The sequence below is a fragment of the Rhopalosiphum padi genome, chromosome 1 (genome assembly GCF_020882245.1).
Source record: "Rhopalosiphum padi isolate XX-2018 chromosome 1, ASM2088224v1, whole genome shotgun sequence".
Classification (NCBI taxonomy): Eukaryota; Metazoa; Arthropoda; class Insecta; order Hemiptera; family Aphididae; genus Rhopalosiphum; species Rhopalosiphum padi.
In genome coordinates, this window is record NC_083597.1 from 23151525 (window position 1) to 23172039 (window position 20515).

Sequence of the window (20515 nt, forward strand, 5' to 3'; positions counted from 1 at the left end):
CTACAGAATGCTGGGTTTCAGCATTTAACCGTTAACCACACTTATAATTTTGTGGATCCTCAAACTGGATCTCACATACAGAATATCAAAAGGTTATGGGGATCCTCTAAATGGCGCAACAAAAAACATAGAGGCACTGCTCGTCAACATTTGGATAGTTATTTGGTTGAATTCATGTGGTGTCAAAAGCCGCACACGTATAATTGTGCACACAGTATAAAAATAAATATGAGATAGTGTCTGATAAGTCCGTTACGCCAACATTGTCGCTTTCAAATTTTAATATCAAACCTTGACATTGTCATTTATTGATATTTTAATTTTCAAGCGAATTATGAGCATTTTAAAGTTTTAATATTTTACATAACTATAACTCACTTAAAAATTAAGATATAAATAAAAGCCTATGAGATGCCCTAGATAATATTTTTACCCTTACCTTTAAATTTGATAATAGGTAAATTTACTCTAATATTAAAGCTAACATCACAAAATGTGTTTTGCTGAACGAAAATTTGCTATGATCTACATTAGTAAGGCAGAGACAACACCAAGCACGGCACTAGAATTTTTTTTCCAGGGGGACAGAGTGGGGCAAATATTTGTTTACATGGACTAAGGTCACGGATATAGATACTATGGTTGCACGACAGCCTATATTGGATCACGGCGTTGAGCGGCGCAGAATGTTCTTATCAAATCTGACAAAAAGTCGCGTACTACTAGTGCCCTCTACAGTCATTATTATAGAAATCTTGTACCATGTTACCACAGACTACATTTAGTTTGTGATGTTACCATAACTAATAACAATAATAGAGGCTATAGAGAGCGCTAGTATGACGCGACTTTCTATTCATTCTTGATAGGAACATTCTGAGCCGTCATATCCGTGCTCGTTGTGCAACCATAGTATCTATATCCGTGACTAAGGTCTAAGGTTTTTCCAACAATCAATGAGGTTATTGAAATAAAATATAAATATTTTCATTTCATATCACTTAACATAATATAGCTATTAGCTATATAGTACAAACTTTTGAATAATTAAAAATGTTTTAAGTTGCCAAGTATTTTATTATGTATCTTATGTAAGAACATTTTTAATCACAAACCTTCAACAACTATATTAATAATGATGTACAAAAATGATAATTTCTTTATTAATATAATATTTATATTACATTTACATACCTTTGCGAATGAATTTATGTTTTTTTTACTTACATTTCATAAATATAAATTAAAGTAATTGTGTTTAGTAATGAACAGATGAATTTGCAAGACTCAACTTTAATGCAATGATTTGGGATTTGGGGTTACATTTGTTTGTTTATTTTCATCCAGTAATTAGTACTCAATAAAGGTAATAATAAATAAATAAAAGATTTTTTTTAATTTTAAATTATTTCCTTATTAGACAATGCTATAGTAGGTTAATCCATAATAAAAAGACCAAAGATGTTATTTGTTCAAACTTCATTAATATTCAATTATTATAATTTATAATAAATTCAATTTTTAATTAATAAAATAAAAAATTTAACTTTAATATATCATACATATTTTTCAGTGAGGGGACTGAACTGTTTTCTGGGGTGGCTAGAGCCCCACCTTGCCTCCCTTTGACGCCATGTCTGGACAACACATGCAGGTATAACGTATAAGGTCTATGAGTTTAGTATACATATTTTAATAAAACAAAAATACATTTCATTGCTGAACTAATGTCCAAAGCAGTAGCGTTGCTGGAGCTCAAATCTAGGGAGGGGGGGGCTATTTAAAGATTGTTATACACCACAAAATATTAGCTAAGTTATAACTGTGATTAAAACATCACCAATAAAAAATTTCAGAGGGAATCGCCCATGGCCCATCCAGGGGGGTCCTAGGGGCCCAGGCCCACCCAGACATGTTATTTCATTAATTACCTGTTCTATACCTACTATTATGACAAATTTTTAAATTATGAATAACCTAAATGAAATTACCTATAAAATATTGTTGGGGCCCTCCCTAGATCTTTGCTCTGAATCCGTGCCTGGGCCCATCGATCTTCACCTACACTACTGCTCCAAAATCCATAGCATTCATCGTTCCGCACAGAATCTAAAATAATTATCATTTATCACTAATAATAAATTGTGTTCTTCTTACTTATCATATAATAATAATAGTAAGCCAAGCATGATTTTTTTTTAATTAGCATTATATTTTTTAAAAGGCTGTAATGGCCTTATGGTTTTATCACTTGTAGTATTCTCACAAATAATTCATTAATTTCTTTATAGTCATTAAAAATGTACCTTTTATTTTACTTATAGTAATTCTGTATTTCTGTGACCGTCGTAGATTTGGCGGCAGATGTTTCTCCAAATTATAGATTCATAATAATTTATATAATACATTTATATATTTATAAATATTCTATAAATCTATATATCACATAAAATAGTCTTTAATTATATATCAGCAGGGACGGACTTATCATTTTTCCGCCACAAAGCATTACAACACTAATATATTATATGAACAAAAGTAGAAATATACTGAAAAATCGCGGCGCCCCCAAAAGATGTTGCGCCCAAGGCACGTGCCTATTATTATTATGTTTATTTATCTAAGTTTTTTATTATGTAAATTCATTATTGTCTAATGTCTATTGATAATACTTATCTTTTATCATAAGTAATAGTAAACAACCCAAGCATAAATCGTAACAGACAGTATATATAGTAGATACCAGTAGCTATAGTGTGTACACATTCGTGCGTTATTAACAAATGTAATTTATATTTCAAAGTATAACCGGTGTTATTGAATCCCTAAAATTGTTGTAATATTATAATGATCATGTTGTCATTTAATATTATGTATTATCGTGTAAGCATAATCAAATTTTGTAAAAACTGAGAATCTTCAGTCTATTAATTAATTATTAAACTATGTCGAAAAATTTTTGATAGAATGATTAGTGTTTTGTGATCGAAAAACTACAACGGTAAATAGCAAAATGACTACCAACAATATGACGGCGGAAACCGGTCTCAATCAAATACTCAACGAAATAGCGGTAAATAATTCAATAGTTTTGTAATAGCATTTAACATATCACTATTGAGACTCAGTTAAAGCCGACAATTATTTTAATATGCAAATGTGTGGTTGTAAGTGCCTAGTAAAATAGGAATTGTTTTTTCAAGAGATGTTCAACTATGACCAAAAACATTTCATTTCACTGAACAATATTAACACTTTGCTAAAATTGTATTTTAATGATATAATGAGAGAGGAGGTTTAAGCCTGTTTAACTCTCTAGCTGTAGCATAAGCAATCATTAAAAATTAGCAATTGTTTTAAAGGAAATATATGGTTGTATATTAAAAAAATTGATTTTGGCAATGACTGTGTGTTTTATGTCTTGAATACAATTATGTTTAAATTCTAGATATTTTTATACAAAAATTCATGAAAAATACTTTTATATATTGTGGTTTATGTAAATACTATCTAAATATAAATACATCTTATTGTATATAAATGTAAAAATTATATTTATATGATATAATTATATAACTTAAGGTATATTTATCATTTCAGAAAGTTGATGAATTAGTTGAAGCATTTAATGGATATATTCAAAGAGATTCTTTAAAGAACAATGAACAAATTGACAAGTTATTTATGATGCTTACAAATATAGTAATCCGATTGAATGATGAACAATTAAGCATGAGTATTAAAATTATATTAAAAATTGCTTCTACACAAACAGTTAGTGTGCGCCAAAAAGTTTTTCTAAATATGCTTCAAAAATTAGTTCAAAAACATGGTGTTTCTTCAAGGTAAAAGAATTTTGATTTTTCAAAATTAAATTTAGATAGATTTATTAGACTTAATTGACTTCATATGACTTATATTTTGTTTTATTTATTATAGGTTGATGTGTGAATGTATAATTAATTCAGAATACCTTGTATACTCAAATTCTGAATTCTGGATAGAGTGTTTTCATATAATTAAAAGAATATTAGCCACAGTTGACTATAAAGGAGTTAGAGAAATATTGAAAGTAAATATAATATAAATTACACTAAATGAATGTATTAAATATAGCCATGTATTTATTATTATTTAGGGTTGCTTTGATAAAGTGGTTGCAATGCCAACAGCAATACCAGCATCTATATTGCCTCAGTTTCTCGCACTCGAAGAAGTCATTCGATATATATTTGATAGAGAGGCTTGTCTGCTTCCTGGTTATTTTGTTATTAATGAAATACTCAAAGTATACAGCGAAAACAAGGGATGGCCACATTGGGTAAATTATCTTTTTATATTCAACATTTATGTATGTGTTACTCGTATAAATTATTTTTGTTTTTAGAAATTGGGTTGTTTGGTATCAAATTTTGTGGAGAGCTTTCGGGGTGCTGCACAAATCACAACAATGATTGGTCATACTTCCATGTTACCTGTAGTAGAACATTCTGGTTATGGTGATCACTTGATTACCCCGTGGAAGTTAGATCCTAATACATTAAAATTGACTTTAAAAGGGAATATACCATACCCTAAACAATTATTGCAACCACAGACAAAACTATTAAGATATGTTCTTGAGCAGCCTTATTCTAGAGATATGGTTTGTTCCATGCTTGGTCTACAGAAAATGGTAAATCATTAAAATCATATTTGTTATATTTAATTAATTATTTTATGGTTTTTTTTTAAAAATTAAAATCTAATGATAGCTGTCTGATGAAACTATTTGTACATTCTGGACAAATGAAAACAAAACCATCAATTTTGATTTAAATAGATTTATACATGGAACATTTTCAATCTGATTTAATTAGTTCTTTAGCTGTGAATATTATTATAGCATTAATTATATCAATAACATCATACTAAATTTAAGACTATATTATTCTTAATAGTAAATAGCTTTCAATTCAAATATTGTATAGACAGTAATCATAGATTTAAAAAAATCCTTTATTTCATCAATTATGTTATTTCTTTCATCCCAATATAATTTTATTCAATACATAAATTTTTTTTAGAATAAACATAGGTGTATTGTATTAGAAGAACAGTTGGTAGAATTAATAATTAGATCAATGGAAAAAAGTGATAAAGAAGTAACAGAAGGTGCAGATCCAGAAGAAAACCATTGGCTATGGTTACATATTTCAAGTCAATTAATCTATTTTATATTATTCCAATTTGCTGTGTTCCCAAATGTTGTCAATGCTCTCCATGAAAAAGTATAAAAATATTTTTTCTTCTAAATTTAAATTTTATTGTGTGTAGTTTTTTTTTTAACTATTTTAAATTGTAATTACAGTTATTAAAAAAAGATTTACACAGATCGAGAGATCGTTTGATGTGGGTACTTCTACAATACATATCAGGAAGTATTCAACGGAATTCAGTAAGTATTTATTATTATAGTATAGAATATTATATATCTTTATGAATGGTTTTATTTATTTTAGCTTGAAAATATTTTGCCAGTATTAAAACTATACGACTTATTGTATCCTGAAAAAGAACCATTACCTGTTCCTGACACTAATAATGCACTTTGTACACATCAAATGGCCATTACTTGCATTTGGATTCATTTATTACGTAAAGCTCTTATGGACAATATTAAATTCCATAGACAAATACCATTAGCTTTAAAAGCACAACATGAGTAAGATGCACTAGTAAAATGATGTCGTTAACATTTTAATTATATTATTATATTTTGTTCAGTTATTTACAGATGCTAGTACAGCCTTCAAATAGTGCTTTGTGTATGGGTACTGATTATCGTGTACCATTATTATGTAATGCATTTTCTACAAATAATGAATGTTTATCCCGTCCAATGGCAGCTCTTGTAGATGCTGTGTTAGGGAGTAGTAATAATCGAGGTATATCTGGTGTAACATTCAACACACAGCAGTCAACACAGTCGCCAGTAATAACACCTGCAGTTGGTGGTACATCTCCAGTAGCTTCGGTACCTGGTTCTGGTGGTACTACTAGTCCAATTAGTGGAAATGCCTCTTCTTCTAATGCCATGGGTCCGACCACACCACTCAGTATGGCTGTTTTAGATTCATTGACAATTCATGCAAAAATGAGTTTAATTCACAGTATAGTGACTCATGTAATGAAGTTGGCACAGTCTAAATGTAATTTAGCACTGGCACCTGCACTCGCCGAAACATACAGTAGACTTTTGGTTTACACTGAAATAGAATCATTGGGAATCAAAGGATTTATAAGTTAGTAAATATTTGATTGAGATAAATTAAAATAAATAAAGTTATAAATAACTAATGACACTTCATCATGTAATTAACCATTGTTATATATAGTGATTGTTTACAATATTTAAATAATTTAATAAACTTATTATATATATATAATATATAAATTTTTTTATATAATTCTCAAAAAAACAGTATAATATTATGTTATAAACAGTGCTCGAATTGGGAAAATTAAGTAGAGAAGCTCAATATCTAATGATTTAAAAACTGCGTTCCAAGTGCAAAATTACTTAACACAGACCCTTGGGAGGGAGGGAGATATATTTTAAAATATAGTTAGGGTACAAAAAAAAAAACTAGCGGAGCTACATCCCCCGCCCACCTCCAAAATTTGAACACTGGTTATAAATGTTATAATTATAATGATTTCATTATTTTTGTTAAATGTTTATTGCAGGTCAAGTATTACCTACTGTTTTTAAATCTCATGCATGGGGAATTCTATACACTCTATTAGAAATGTTCAGTTATAGAATGCATCATATTCAGCCACATTATAGAGTTCAGCTTCTTTCTCATTTACACAGTTTGGCTGCAGTGCCTCAAACTAATCAAACTCAACTCCATTTGTGGTAAGAAATTTCACTAGTTATTTAGTATATATATTTATAATATAATATATTTATTGATAGCTAATATATTACATATTTATGTTTAGTGTGGAAAGCACTGCATTAAGACTGATTACTGGTCTTGGGAGCAATGAAGTGCAACCACAATTATCTCGATTTTTAAGTGAACCTAAAACTTTGGTATCAGCAGAATGTGAAGAACTTAACCGTGTACTTGTCTTAACATTAGCTAGATCCATGCATATTACAGGCACATCAGCTAGTCAAGAAGGATCTTGGTGCAAAGAGTTATTGACTACAATTATGGCCAATACACCACATACTTGGGCTCCACATACATTACAATGTTTTCCTCCTGCACTTGCAGATTTCTTTGTCCATAATCCGATTACTAAAGAAAATAAACAGCAGCTAAAAGTATGTCAATTCAAATTATTGTAAACTATTAAAATATAAAAATAAATATTTATTTTTAGAAAGCAGTTGAAGAAGAGTATCGGAATTGGGCATCAATGACTAATGAAAATGATATCATTGCACATTTTTCTGTACCTACTGCTCATCCGTTGTTCTTATGTCTTCTGTGGAAAATGATAATAGAGACTGACAGAATCAATCCAATTGCTTATAAGTAAGTTTGATGAAATAAATATTTTCATTTTATAATTTTAAAATTTAAATAAATAAATATATGTGCTTACAATAAATAATATCACCATCTATTTGTCAGATTTCAAAACAAAGTATACTGATCAATACGTAAAGATGTTTAAAATAATCATGTTATCATAATATATTTAATAGAATAAACTAGTCAAATAATTCTGTGTATAAGTGAAAGAACTCTATGTCAAATATACTTGACATGAGGTTTTCTTTAGAGATTAGAGTATAATTGTCTCATAGTCGTAAATGTGTTTAAGAATGTAGATTTCATTACTCATTAATTTTTCTACTCTTATAACTCTATCCTAGTCCCTAATATCTTATGTTCTGTTACATATACTGAGTTACACACCATTATTTTCATTACTGGTTCCTCATAAATCATAATTATCATTATTCATTACTAAGCTTAGGTATTCTCATTTACTCTACCCAAAAATGATTATTGTATATCGTATTTAGGATATTGGAGCGAATTGGTGCTCGAGCTTTATCTGCACACCTTCGCAAGTTTTGTGATTATTTAGTATTCAAATTTGCTGTGTCAGAAGAAGGTCAACATGTTAACAAATGTGTTGATGCTATCAATAGCATGATTTGGAAGTATAACATTGTTACAATTGATCGCCTTGTTCTTTGCCTTGTAAGTTAAAAAAAAAAAAACAATTCACTCATAAGTTTATTAAATATTCTAATAATTTGATAAATTGCAGGCACTTCGTACTCAAGAGGGCAGTGAAGCTCAAGTGTGTTTTTTTATTATACAGTTACTCTTATTTAAAGGTGCTGAATTCAGAGCTCGAGTGTGTGAATTTGTTAAAGAAAATTCACCTGAACACTGGAAACAATCTAATTGGTAATAACATTTCAAATAATAATTATGTATTTGTGTAAAGTTTAATTATTAATTACTGTTGTATAGGCATGATAAACATTTAGCATTTCATAGAAAATATCCTGAAAAATTTGCCCCTGAAGGAATTTTGGATCCTGCATCTTATCAGCCCTTGCCTGTGTATTTTGGAAACGTTTGCCTTAGATTTTTACCGGTATATTAAAATAAATATATGTCAACAGTAAAATTAAATATAATATTTAAAATAATGTTTAATAATATTACTACTATTATTTTACCTTAGGTTTTCGACATAGTTATTCATAGATACCTTGAATTACCACCAGTAACTAAATCATTAGAAACACTCTTGGATCATTTGGGATGCTTGTATAAGTTCCATGGTATCTAATACATATTTTTAAAGTTTTATTACTTATCATATACTAGATGGAAAAAATGTATTCAATGTTCATACAAATTAAAAATACATTCAACACCAGTTGTGGTGTGTAATACATTGTTGTATTAAATAACAAAAACTTTATGAATTATAATTTTATGATAGTTTAATATTCATAGTTATTTATTTAATTGTTATAAAAATACTATATAAATTAATTTACACACTATTATGCAGTATTAGCTTAAAATTATTGGTCATATAGCACTACCAAGTGTTAAAGTAAAGTTGTACATCAATTTATATTATAACTCTGTACTGAATACTTTATTTTCCATCCTGTATGGTTAAATTTCTATATAAATATTATAAATGCATAATATATAATATGTTTAATACTCTAATTATTTATTTAGATCGTCCCGTCACATATTTATATAATACTTTGCATTACTATGAATCCAAATTACGTGATCGGCCATCATTAAAACGTAGACTTGTGTACGCGGTGCTTGGATCACTATGTGAAACGCGTGGTTGCTGGACACTATCTGAAGCGTATCAAAGATACAACATACAAACACCAACATCCACAAATGCCAATTCAATGGGTACTAGCACTGATGTTACAGTTACTCCTTCAGCTCCTATATGGGTACCTGATCTCGAATATTATGTTATGCTGGTCAAACGAATTACAGACAGTATCCTTTTGTTTGCAAATGCTTAGATATAATTTCAAAAATTTTAGCTCATAAATTGAACATTTTAAATAATATTTTTTTATGCTGTGTCAATAATACCAATTTTGCTCTAAAACGTTGATTGTTATAACTTAGTAGTATTTTTAAAACTAATAAAGTGTTTTTTTGTATAAAAATCTTTATACAAACACAGACACTTATTTTTGGACAATTTACTGTCCTCGGCTTATAATTACCAGTTTTCCTTAACTTTTTCTAAAGCCATGAACGGGAATGTAAAATTTCCAAATATAGACTGGAGATTTAATGAATTCCCCAATCCTGCTGTTTACGCACTATACATGACATGTACAGAACTCATGGCTTTACCATTAACTCCAGCTTCGGTGGCTAATTCTTTACTCGATGTTGTGATGCAAAGGTAATTTTTAATATTAATAATTAAATCTAGTAATACTAATAATTGTAACATTTGTGAATAGATATACTGAAATCCCATCCCATGAAATACACTGTTGGATAAACAGTATTGGCCTTATAATGTCTGCCATGCCAGAACCATTCTGGGTGACATTACAAGACCGAATCATGCAAATGATGCAAAGTCCTGGTTTGACCACATGGCAGTATAAGCACACACCATTTCAATTATTTAATTTTGAACTTGCTCATGGATGTATGCTAGACAACCGATTTGTGTACATGTTAGCCTTGGCACATGCTACATGGCATCATGCTGGTGTTGGACACATTGCTTCTATACCACCGTTAGTCAAAACTATAGTCTAATTATTGTTATGCAAATGTAATTCACTAAGTATCTGATTTATTATATAGGTTTGTAAAAGAAAAACTTGGCCCGTCTGTGTACAGCGAAGAACAATTTATATTTTTATGTCATTTGGTTGCGCCATTCTTATCTCGTTATAATCTTGATAAGACATCACCATCGATAGTAGACATCACTGTTGAACTATTTAATGCTTTGGAAAGAATGGACAAACATGTTCAGACTCTACGTTACATGGACCCAATCTGTGATCTATTGTATCCTTTTATTTTTTTAATTTCTTGCATAAACATTTTTTATTTTTTCAGCCTAAATACTCTGAAATTCAATTTGAAAATTGTAAGTTTCCTTAATAAATAAATGTAGGTATCACATAAAATATCAATATGTGGGCAATTTAATGAAGTCTGAAGTAGAAGGGATTGTATACCGCCTTAGACTTCCCTTACAAAAGAAATTAAGGTTTATTACACAATTAAGTTTAGCAGAAGTCGAAGCAATGAATCAACCAAGTGCAGATCCTGTAGTTGTGATCACAAATGGTACAAATGGCACACCAACACCTCAAAATACTAACACTGCATCAGTACCACAGTAATTGGTTAAACTTATTAAACAATTACTTTTTATAAATGTATCATATTATAAATAATTTATACATTATAATGCAATTATAGTTCTTTTCTAATTTTATCAAAATAGATAAATTAAAAACCTGATCTTATGATAATTATAGGGAAATTATATATTTTATAAAAATAAAGATTCTTTTATAATTAATGTAATTAAAAATTATAAGAAGTATGTATAATTTTTTTACCTTACGATTAAAATTATATTTAATATGTTTATCCCGAGTAATTTCCAAAATATGATGTCATAAGATTGAAGCCAAATTAATCAAAAAGTTTGTAACTCTAATGTCAAGTTGCATACAAAATTAATTAATTTAATGGTTAAATAAAGTTTAGTAGACTAATTATAGTCTACTAAATCACTTTTAAGGGACCATAAAATATTGATTCTTTTAATGTTTAATGATTATGTAACTCGGCATTAGTTTCTAAAATGATGTATAATGTTTGATGATTTTCAATTCAAATATTTATTTTTTAATTAAATCATTCTGTATTACTAGTACTTAATGGTTAAAAAAGTATTGACCGACTATTTCTTAATTTAGAAATTAATAGGTAGAATGAAACAATTAATTTTTCAAAAATATATATTTTTATTTATTTATTAAAATTGACTTTAGTAACAAGACCAGCTGCTATAGTAGTACCACCAGACCGTAACATTACTCTACCCAATTGTCTGATGTCTGAATATACCTCGACACAAATTGGTCTTGATAAATTTATTTTGATAAGAGCATGGGTATTTTTCTTTATCATTCGAGGATTTTTCTTGATGACTTCACCAGTACTTTTATTTAATTCAGCTAAAAGTCTACTGACAACTGCTGATTCGGACGAACTTTGATAGTGCAATACAACCTGATGCCCACGTACAATAGGAAAGTCTACATTAAATACAACCACTCGTGCTTCTAATACTGACGTTACTGGTATTGGAAGCGAAATGTCACTTAAAACACAACCAGAGTAAATTGTTTGTGCATCATAACCAGTAAGCGAAACACTAATAAAGTCACCAGCTAATCCAATTGGCTGTGGCAATTCATCTATTTCAATACCTATTAAACATAATATTGGTAATATATTTTTTTTCTTATCTAACAAAATAAGAAAAAGACTCACTTTTAATTTGGGCAACTTCCCCCTGTGGTTGTACCAGAACTTTGTCACCAACTCTAAGCTGCCCTGTTTCAACTCGTCCAACAATTGAAAATCCTGATCCTGAACTTTTGAAAACATCACTTATACATAATCTCAATGGTTTAGAAATTGCTCGCTCTGGTGGTTTAAATGAATCTAAAAACAAAAAAACTTAATATTTAATTCTGTTTTGAAATATTTATAATTTATTTGGTTACCAACCAATAACATCCATCAGGCAAGGACCATTATACCAATTGGTTAATAGTGATTCATTTGCTTTTGTGGCAAGATTTTCACCACTTAATCCAGAGCATGGTACAAACGTAACATCAGATTCTTTGTAACCGGCTTGTTTCAAGAACAGTCCAAGTTTTGTTTTGATCTCCTCAAATCGTTCTTCAGACCAGTTGACAGTATCCATTTTGTTTACAGCAACTCCAAGTTGAGTTATTCCTGAGAATAAAAAAAAAAATTTTATATTTTCTTATGCAAAATAAGTTTCTTGTTATTTACCTAGAGACCGTATTAAGAGGGCATGTTCTCGTGTTTGTCCTCCACTATCAAATCCAGTTTCAAATTCTCCTTTAGTTGCATCTACAACTAAAATAGTTGCATCAGCTTGAGAAGCACCTGTAAAATCATTGTATAAATGAAACAGTTTTAAAAAGAAATTGGGAAACTTTTTATTTTATTATTATTATTAAGTAGGTACTTATATTAATCTAATTAATATAGTCAATGTCAAGAAACAATAATCATCTTAAAATATATTTTTTACAATTGATAATAAGGATAAGTTAAAGAGTTTAACATTTAATCAGTAAAACTATAAAAAGGAAAAGCAAAGGGAGTGGTTTTTAGACTTTGTAATTAGTTTTAAATATTTACTTTTGGCATTCAAGTTTATATTATTTGTCATTTTTGTTCAATGACAATCATATGAAACAAATCCCTTTGAATACAGATAAAAAGATCATAAATAATTTTGTATGGATATCCAATTAAAAAATTACTTGGGATTATTAGTAATTATTCAGAATTGTAATTCTTAACTAAGGTACCAATTTTCCTACAGATAGACAATGACATATTACATTTAAAAATTAATTTTATCCCATATATTATACAAAATGATATAGATGCATATTAATAAGTTATTTAAACGATCCTAACTTGTATATTAATGAATTTAATTCATTTTTTACCTGTAATCATATTTGGTATAAAATCTTTATGACCAGGCGCATCTAATAAAGTGACATCTTTAGTTTTTGTTTCAAACTTTAAATGACCTACGTCCATTGTAATACCACGATTTCTATTTTTACAAATATATTATAAAAATAAAATATCATATATTATATTATACATAAAATTAATATTTACCTCTCTTCAGCAGTTTCATCTAATACCCAAGCAAAGACAAAACTCTGTTTGCCTAACTTTTTACTTTCATGCTCATATTTTTGTATGGTTCTTTGCTGTACATGTCCTAATTTATATAGTAAGTGTCCCATTAAAGTGCTTTTTCCTGCATCGACATGACCTATTATAATTAAATAAAGTTGATCCTTGTGAATGGATGTTATTAATCCTTGATCATCTCTAACTTTGTTACTCCTATTAAAAATTAATTAAATATATATATATTACACAATACAATCATATTAAACTATTTGTAAATTAATACTTGGGCGAATTTAATTTGCGATCTACACGTGGTGATCCTAAACGAGCATTTTGAGGAGATCGATTGCGAGGTGTGGCCGCAGGTGAGCATATAGGTGTACTAAAAGGTGTTTGTTTAGGTGTGGCAATTAAGTTCTTATTTTTTGAACCTGAAAGTAATATTATAATTTATAAGTTGTTTTAATAATATAAATTTGATAGTTTGATACATTATATTATTATGAAAATATGCAAACAAATTTACTTATAAAAAACATTTAAAATCACAAATATATCACACATACATGTTTTACATTATTACTTATTAGTATTTGTTACATGAATTGATTATATACTTGAAATGAATAAATCTAGAGCAATCCCAAAACAATGAACTTATTATTGAAACCAAAATCCTATGACTACATATTATAACATGTATATGTTATGATTAAGTATAATATTAAATGTGAAAGACTAAAATATGTTTAATGTAGTTAAAGTGTATTTAAAATGAATTACTTTTGTAATGCAGCAACTAAATGTAAATTCCAATGATCTACTCTATTATATTATATGAATATTAAAATATGTATGATGTACCTGAAATGGATGTATTTCCAAAACCAACGATTATGTTATCTTTATTTTTTGACGAAGAAGCAATAACAACAGAAGGAGGCCTACTTAACCTTCCTTCAGCTGGTTGTTGATCCTTTACTTTTGTAGCACCTTCATGATTTATTATACAATAAAAATACAAATAATTTAATGAATGGTCAAATGAAATAATAAATATATATACGTATTTCTTTTAATTTACCAATTTTTGAATTAATTATTTGATCAACAGTTTTATCAATATCAAATTCATTGTTAATCAAATGTCCTGCTACAACATCTTTGGCAAGTTCAAAGCCTAAAACTTCTGTTATTCTTTGTAAACATGAATTTACTTTGACATCAGTTAAGTCTTGATCCGATTCAAATTTGGATTTATGATTAATTAAATACATTGCTAAAATATTATTTAAAAATAAATAAGAACTAGAGAATAAATGTATGAAATATGATTAATATTTACCATCACTTGGAGAAATACAGTCATCTTCAAATGAATTTGAATAATAATCGTCATCATCATAATATTCATCTGGAAATATTCACATGGATAAGTACTAAAATATTTTTTTATAATCAAGAGATACATTCATCAATATATATTATTATAACCTAATAGAGAATAATAAAAAATATTATTTGAAAAATAAATTATTTTATAAAAATATATTAATTTAAGAACTTTCTATTATTTTCTGTTTTTTAAAAAATTAATGAAGAATGTAAATAAATTAAATACAATGCATACATCAAAATAAAATGTCACAAGTACTTTTAATCCTTGGCAACTTAATACATTAATTTAACAGCATACTACCAGAACTCTCAGAACATTAATGTAAGAAATCAACATTTTAAGTACATAAATTGAAATCCTTTTTTTTGGTTTTAGAGTGGTACATTACATTGTGAAATACATAGGCCTATACAAGATTTCTCAAATATATGAGCAAAACTGTTTGAACAAGTTGATATTTTTAAATAAAAATAATGATGAGCTCATAGAGTAAATGGCCTCAAGGGTTATTCTTGAAAAAAAAATTGCAAAATAATTCAGACTTGTCGAATGACTGCAAATGAGCACCAAGTTCCTGGGAATAACAAATCTGACATCGGTCAAGAAAGTTTACCATCAGAATATTGCGTGGTCCTTATGTTCCTGTGGCGAGCCATTTTAGTAGTCTGCAAACGACACCACACTAAGTACTTTTGATCCGTGACCGCGTCGTACACTAGATCTTTGCTCTGCGTACGTGATACCCGTTAAGTTTTGTAGTGCTAGTAGTTGTTGTCGTCACCAAACAGACTAGCATTTAAAAAAAATGTCTTATTTCATAAGTATATTTAATATGATAGAAAATAGGATAAGTGTTTCGATTTCGCAGACTCCGTTCAAAGGCTGAACTTATTGAACTTGATTGTGTTATCAGATAAAAGCGTTAGACTACAAGTCTATAAACACACATATACACACACACACACACACACCCAAACGCACGCATATATATATATACCTGTGCCTACAACTGCTACAAAAACACTGTTAACAGCCACAATAATAACACAGATTATAGTAGATTTAAGATTATACTGTTATAGCCATACTCTAGCTTACAAAAAAATGTGGAGAGTAGAAACTAAAAAGATTCTTTCACAAATGGATCTCCGCACGAAAAAATTATTCGGATTCTGAGTATAAAATTGCCTATATTAACCCCTTTTCTGAAAAAAAAAACAAAATATGATACCTATTTAGATATATCTATTTATTAATTTAATATTTTTGTGTTTACACGAAAGCACGATTTAAGATATACGATGTACTTAAGTATATCTTAAGCCGTGCACGAAAGTTAAAACTTAAAATGCTTACTTTTTGAAATCTATTAATAGTAATTAGTAATTACTCTCTTTCTCATCGATAAATATTAGTTTGATTAATTTTATTTATCAGTAGTATTAGGACATTAGGTGCACTGCACTATAACAATTTAGTGAATTTACAAATACCTATCAGTAGGATAGTGGATCTAAAACAATTTTGACGCCATCTGATAATCATACTAATTCATATTGGATACATTTTACTTATGTTTTCTTGATTTTAATATTAGAGTGAATTTAATAAATTGTATATCAAAAAAATTAAATTAATTTACATTTGTCTCTTGGGTATACGGGATGATTCATTTAATATAAAATGCTCATTATTTCATAAAATTATAACGTTTTTTAAGATATCTATTTTAATTAATTTTAGTTAGGTATAAAAAATATTTTGTATGCAAATTTTTTATTTTTATTATGTATATTTTTTTTAAGTTTTTACTTTTTTTGATGACAACATGCATTTTGAATTCATTTTTACAAAAAAAATTCCCGACCCTAAGATAAAAAATCCCTCGACTTCAATATTGCTTACAATCACGTGAAAATTATTGAATAAATATTTTTTAAACGCTAATTACAAAATTATTTATAATTAATTAAAAACATATAGGTTTTAATAAAATAAAAAATTTATAAACACAATACACTTATACACTACACGTCAATAGGTGACATTTGAAGTTTTTATATCTTATACACTATAGCTATAGTACCTATCGCTGAAATATTAAATAACGTAAAATTTTATTTCAGGGATTTTTATTCTGGAACCGTTTTAATAACGTAAAAGTTTGATTAGCGGAGTAATTGACCAACATTTCAACAGCATTAATTATATTTATAAATTATTTTAAATATTAGATATCAAATAAATTTCGCATTGGTTCCCATTAAAAATTTTAAATATTCATAACTAATATTAATTATATTATGTTATTAGTTTTAATAAGTAAATAATACCTACAATCTACATCTATTGGCTATTGGCGTAAATAGATTGTTGAACAAATATTTCTATAAGCAAATGTAAGTACCATTTTAAATAATAATTTAATTTAAACAAATTAACTTTGGAAAAATTATTTTATAGTACCAACAGAAGATTGTGATCCAATTAGATAATAATATGTCTGTGATCATGATTTTTGAATATTATTATTATAATTATTATTTAATGGACGACAGTCCAGATTTTTAGTATTCTACGATTTCTACGACACCAAGACGGCGACCACACTGACAATAGAGACAAATTGTCACTTCGTCAATGACAAACGATGGGCGATGAAGCGACTACTGCACAGAGTATTGACTATTATTATTGAGTACCTAAATATTAAATAACATATTATTTGGCCGAGATGGGTACCTGCGTTCTGCGCTTTGCAGCAGCAGCTGTCTGGGCACAACATCATGATAATAATAGTAATAATACAATGACAAGTGTCTGTGGGCGCACTGATAGTGTATGCTTTTTACTTATAAACACAATATATTATATAGATATATCATAATATATAATAATAATATAAGCTATAAGTCGTAGTGATAATTGATATTGTTTATATTAATAATTATAATAATATTAAAACATAATCATTAATCGCCGATCGGTGTACGCTTCTCAGTTCTCACTTTTCAAATTTTCAATGCTCGACACTTTTGTGGCGTAGGTACTTATTCACGTCGATAGCGCGTGCTGCTTGCATTCGCATACCGCACATTTAATTTAACACATTGTCTCTCATTAGTCATTATACGGCCATATACAAACGGTTTACCTGCAACTCGTACGTTAATCCTTGTGCGACCGTCGTCTCTTGACGAGTAAAGTAGGTACCGTCGAAAACGCTAATAAATACTAACAATAATCGTCGACACCGACTACCTACACAGCAGCAATGGTTACACTCTCTTGCTTGTGTACCACACACTGCCTTCTTGTCATTTGAATAGGTGTAAATTACGTATTTTTTTTTTTTTTTTAGTTATATAACATAATAATATTATTGATAATATAATATCGTAATCGGACACCACTGCCGCCTTCTTCGAGTGACAACTAACTATAAGTTGTGTGTGTGCCCGCGTTCGAGTGTTTAGTGCGTACAAATGTAACACATACTACCAGGACCAAGACTTACAGCATCTCTAAGATGGACGAGTCGGCAGACGGTCTATCCTCGACTGGCAGCAGGACGACCGCGCAGAGCTTCAAAGTGGTCCTATTGGGCGAAGGGTGTGTGGGCAAAACGTCACTGGTGCTCCGGTACACTGAAGACAAGTTTAATGACAAACACGTTAGCACGTTACAGGTAGGGCTCAATGGTCCGCTGGCTGTACATTAGTTCGTTAGTCTGACATGGCAGCAATGTTGTTATAATATAATTGCTTGGGGTTCTTGTGTGTAATCATGTTCACTGGTCGATACAGGCGTCTTTTGTCAAGAAAAAGCTCAACCTCAATGGACGGAGAATAAACTTATCGATATGGGATACAGCCGGACAAGAGAGGTTCCATGCCTTGGGACCGATTTACTATCGAATGTCCAATGGTGCAATACTGGTTTACGACATCACTGATGAAGATTCTTTCCAAAAAGTAATATATAATCAACACTTTTTATTCAAGTGCTATAGATATTATCTAACATGAATAACTAAATACTCTGGAATGTATAATAAGTTGTATAATATCTCATTAATATTTGAAAGATAGGATAATCGCATAGCAACGAGAATAGGTAGTTTTTAAAAAAGCCTGAAAATTAAGGCTCTTAAATAATTGGCAAAAAATGGTTATAATATTATTTCCTTGATTTTTTATTTTGCACATTTTAGTCTGTCATTAATAAATATTTATTATAATAAGCTATTTAAGCTATTATCAAATTATGTCTATTCCACAATTTTATGACATAAAATCCACTTCATGAAATTGTCAAGTGGAAACTTTTTGTTAATTAACAATACTAACAACCATCAATTCAGGAAACTGAATAAAAATAAATTCAGTAATCTAACCTTGATAGTACTGTAATACATAATATAATATTTATCTTCTTATAATACACCTTGTTATTGTTTTATTTATTTTAAATCATAGTTACATTTTTAATATCTTCATATTTATTTATTATTAATTTGATATAGCATAAAATTTACTATTTGTGATTATTAAATATACTATAAATAGTAGGTAGGGAAACTGGGTATCTGTGTGCTATTGTATAATATTGTAAAGTTTCATTAGATTTTAAATTTAATTTGCTTTACTGTTAAATGATCACATATAAAAAAAAAAAACAACTCATAATTTGAAATTTAAACCAGTGAAGTAAAATCATGATTTATACATTTGTACTTTTAAATTAATAATTAATTATAAATATTACTCTGCATGTTATGAAAAAAATAATTTCATTACAATATATGTTTACAGAAATAAACAACTATAGGTGTCAATATATTTTCATGTAACAATTACATATTATTAACTGTTAATGCATTGTATATAAACTAGTGTATATGGTTTTTAGGTAAAAAATTGGATTAAAGAATTAAAAAAGATGTTAGGAAGTGAAATTTGTCTAGTTATTGCTGGAAACAAAATTGATTTAGAAAAAGATCGTACAGTTTCAGTAGAAGACGCAGAAAAGTAATAATTATGAACATTTTAAAAACTTTATAAAAGAAATTAATTTAAATTATGTAATTTTTAGCTATGCTAGTTCAGTGGGTGCCGTACATTTTCATACGTCAGCCAAAATGAATTCAGGCATTGAAGAAATATTTTTAAGTCTGTGTCGTATGATGATTGAAAAGGCTGATAAGCAAATTGCTGATAATTTAGTCACATTAAATCGGTCAGGAAGCACAAGAAGAAGAACAATAATAATTGATGATGAAGACGATGTATCATCTAAAGAATCGTCACGTTGGTGTTGTAGTAGTTAATTCATTACTTTTCACCTTTTTAAATATGGTTTAAAATTACCAAATTTCATGTTTATTATTATATATTTATAATTTTTTTGAGAAACAGTTTTGTTCGTGATATTTTTAACTTTTTAAAAAAATTATATTTTTATATTAGTTTAATTGCTTATTAATGATTTATTTATTTTAAGTTGATTTTATAAATCACTGATTAAAGTATTTATATTATTAGTTGTAGGATAAATGCAGTACATAATTATTAAAACATTACCGTTCAAATATTTGTTCTCAGTCCAAGATAAGGATCAAAAT

General features: G+C 28.4%; 3 protein-coding genes and 1 long non-coding RNA gene across 8 annotated transcripts; 2 read left to right on the plus strand and 2 right to left on the minus strand.

Moving 5' to 3' along the window:
• The first annotated feature begins 1236 nt into the window (after window positions 1-1236).
• LOC132918625 (mediator of RNA polymerase II transcription subunit 23) lies at window positions 1237-11153 on the plus strand. 3 transcript variants are annotated; one of them, XM_060979987.1, is made up of 23 exons: window positions 1237-1366; window positions 1574-1654; window positions 2967-3073; window positions 3601-3845; window positions 3940-4072; window positions 4139-4321; window positions 4388-4675; window positions 5067-5270; window positions 5351-5437; window positions 5502-5704; window positions 5767-6284; window positions 6730-6904; window positions 6991-7321; window positions 7381-7535; window positions 8033-8213; window positions 8284-8426; window positions 8493-8619; window positions 8710-8809; window positions 9225-9512; window positions 9774-9933; window positions 9995-10279; window positions 10350-10559; window positions 10669-11153. In XM_060979987.1, the coding sequence occupies exons 3-23, from the start codon at window positions 3014-3016 to the stop codon at window positions 10898-10900; spliced, it is 4308 nt and encodes a 1435-aa protein (XP_060835970.1). In that variant the 5' UTR covers window positions 1237-1366; window positions 1574-1654; window positions 2967-3013; the 3' UTR covers window positions 10901-11153. The 3 variants fall into 3 exon arrangements, with proteins under 3 accessions (XP_060835970.1, XP_060835969.1, XP_060835968.1); XM_060979986.1 differs by lacking the exons at window positions 1237-1366; window positions 1574-1654 and adding an exon at window positions 2724-2883; XM_060979985.1 differs by lacking the exons at window positions 1237-1366; window positions 1574-1654 and having other exon boundaries at window positions 2724-3073.
• On the minus strand, window positions 1465-2572 carry LOC132918631 (uncharacterized). Its single transcript, XR_009660524.1, has 2 exons — window positions 2307-2572; window positions 1465-2109 (listed from the first exon to the last, which is right to left on the minus strand). It is a non-coding gene; the product is annotated as an uncharacterized LOC132918631 (long non-coding RNA).
• A 360-nt stretch (window positions 11154-11513) lies between the features above and the next one.
• On the minus strand, window positions 11514-16011 carry LOC132918628 (HBS1-like protein). 2 transcript variants are annotated; one of them, XM_060980000.1, is made up of 12 exons: window positions 15890-16011; window positions 15506-15681; window positions 14839-14907; window positions 14578-14772; window positions 14358-14486; window positions 13777-13924; window positions 13473-13706; window positions 13292-13404; window positions 12600-12716; window positions 12306-12539; window positions 12066-12239; window positions 11514-12001 (listed from the first exon to the last, which is right to left on the minus strand). In XM_060980000.1, the coding sequence occupies exons 2-12, from the start codon at window positions 15546-15548 to the stop codon at window positions 11538-11540; spliced, it is 1920 nt and encodes a 639-aa protein (XP_060835983.1). In that variant the 5' UTR covers window positions 15549-15681; window positions 15890-16011; the 3' UTR covers window positions 11514-11537. The 2 variants fall into 2 exon arrangements, with proteins under 2 accessions (XP_060835983.1, XP_060835982.1); XM_060979999.1 differs by lacking the exon at window positions 15890-16011 and having other exon boundaries at window positions 15506-15835.
• Window positions 16012-17729: 1718 nt separating this feature from the next.
• LOC132918630 (ras-related protein Rab-21) lies at window positions 17730-20365 on the plus strand. 2 transcript variants are annotated; one of them, XM_060980005.1, is made up of 5 exons: window positions 17730-18101; window positions 18254-18580; window positions 18699-18866; window positions 19804-19922; window positions 19987-20365. In XM_060980005.1, exons 2-5 carry the CDS (start codon window positions 18422-18424, stop codon window positions 20219-20221), a joined length of 681 nt encoding a protein of 226 aa, XP_060835988.1. In that variant the 5' UTR covers window positions 17730-18101; window positions 18254-18421; the 3' UTR covers window positions 20222-20365. The 2 variants fall into 2 exon arrangements, with proteins under 2 accessions (XP_060835988.1, XP_060835987.1); XM_060980004.1 differs by having other exon boundaries at window positions 17730-18097.
• The last annotated feature ends 150 nt before the right edge of the window (window positions 20366-20515 follow it).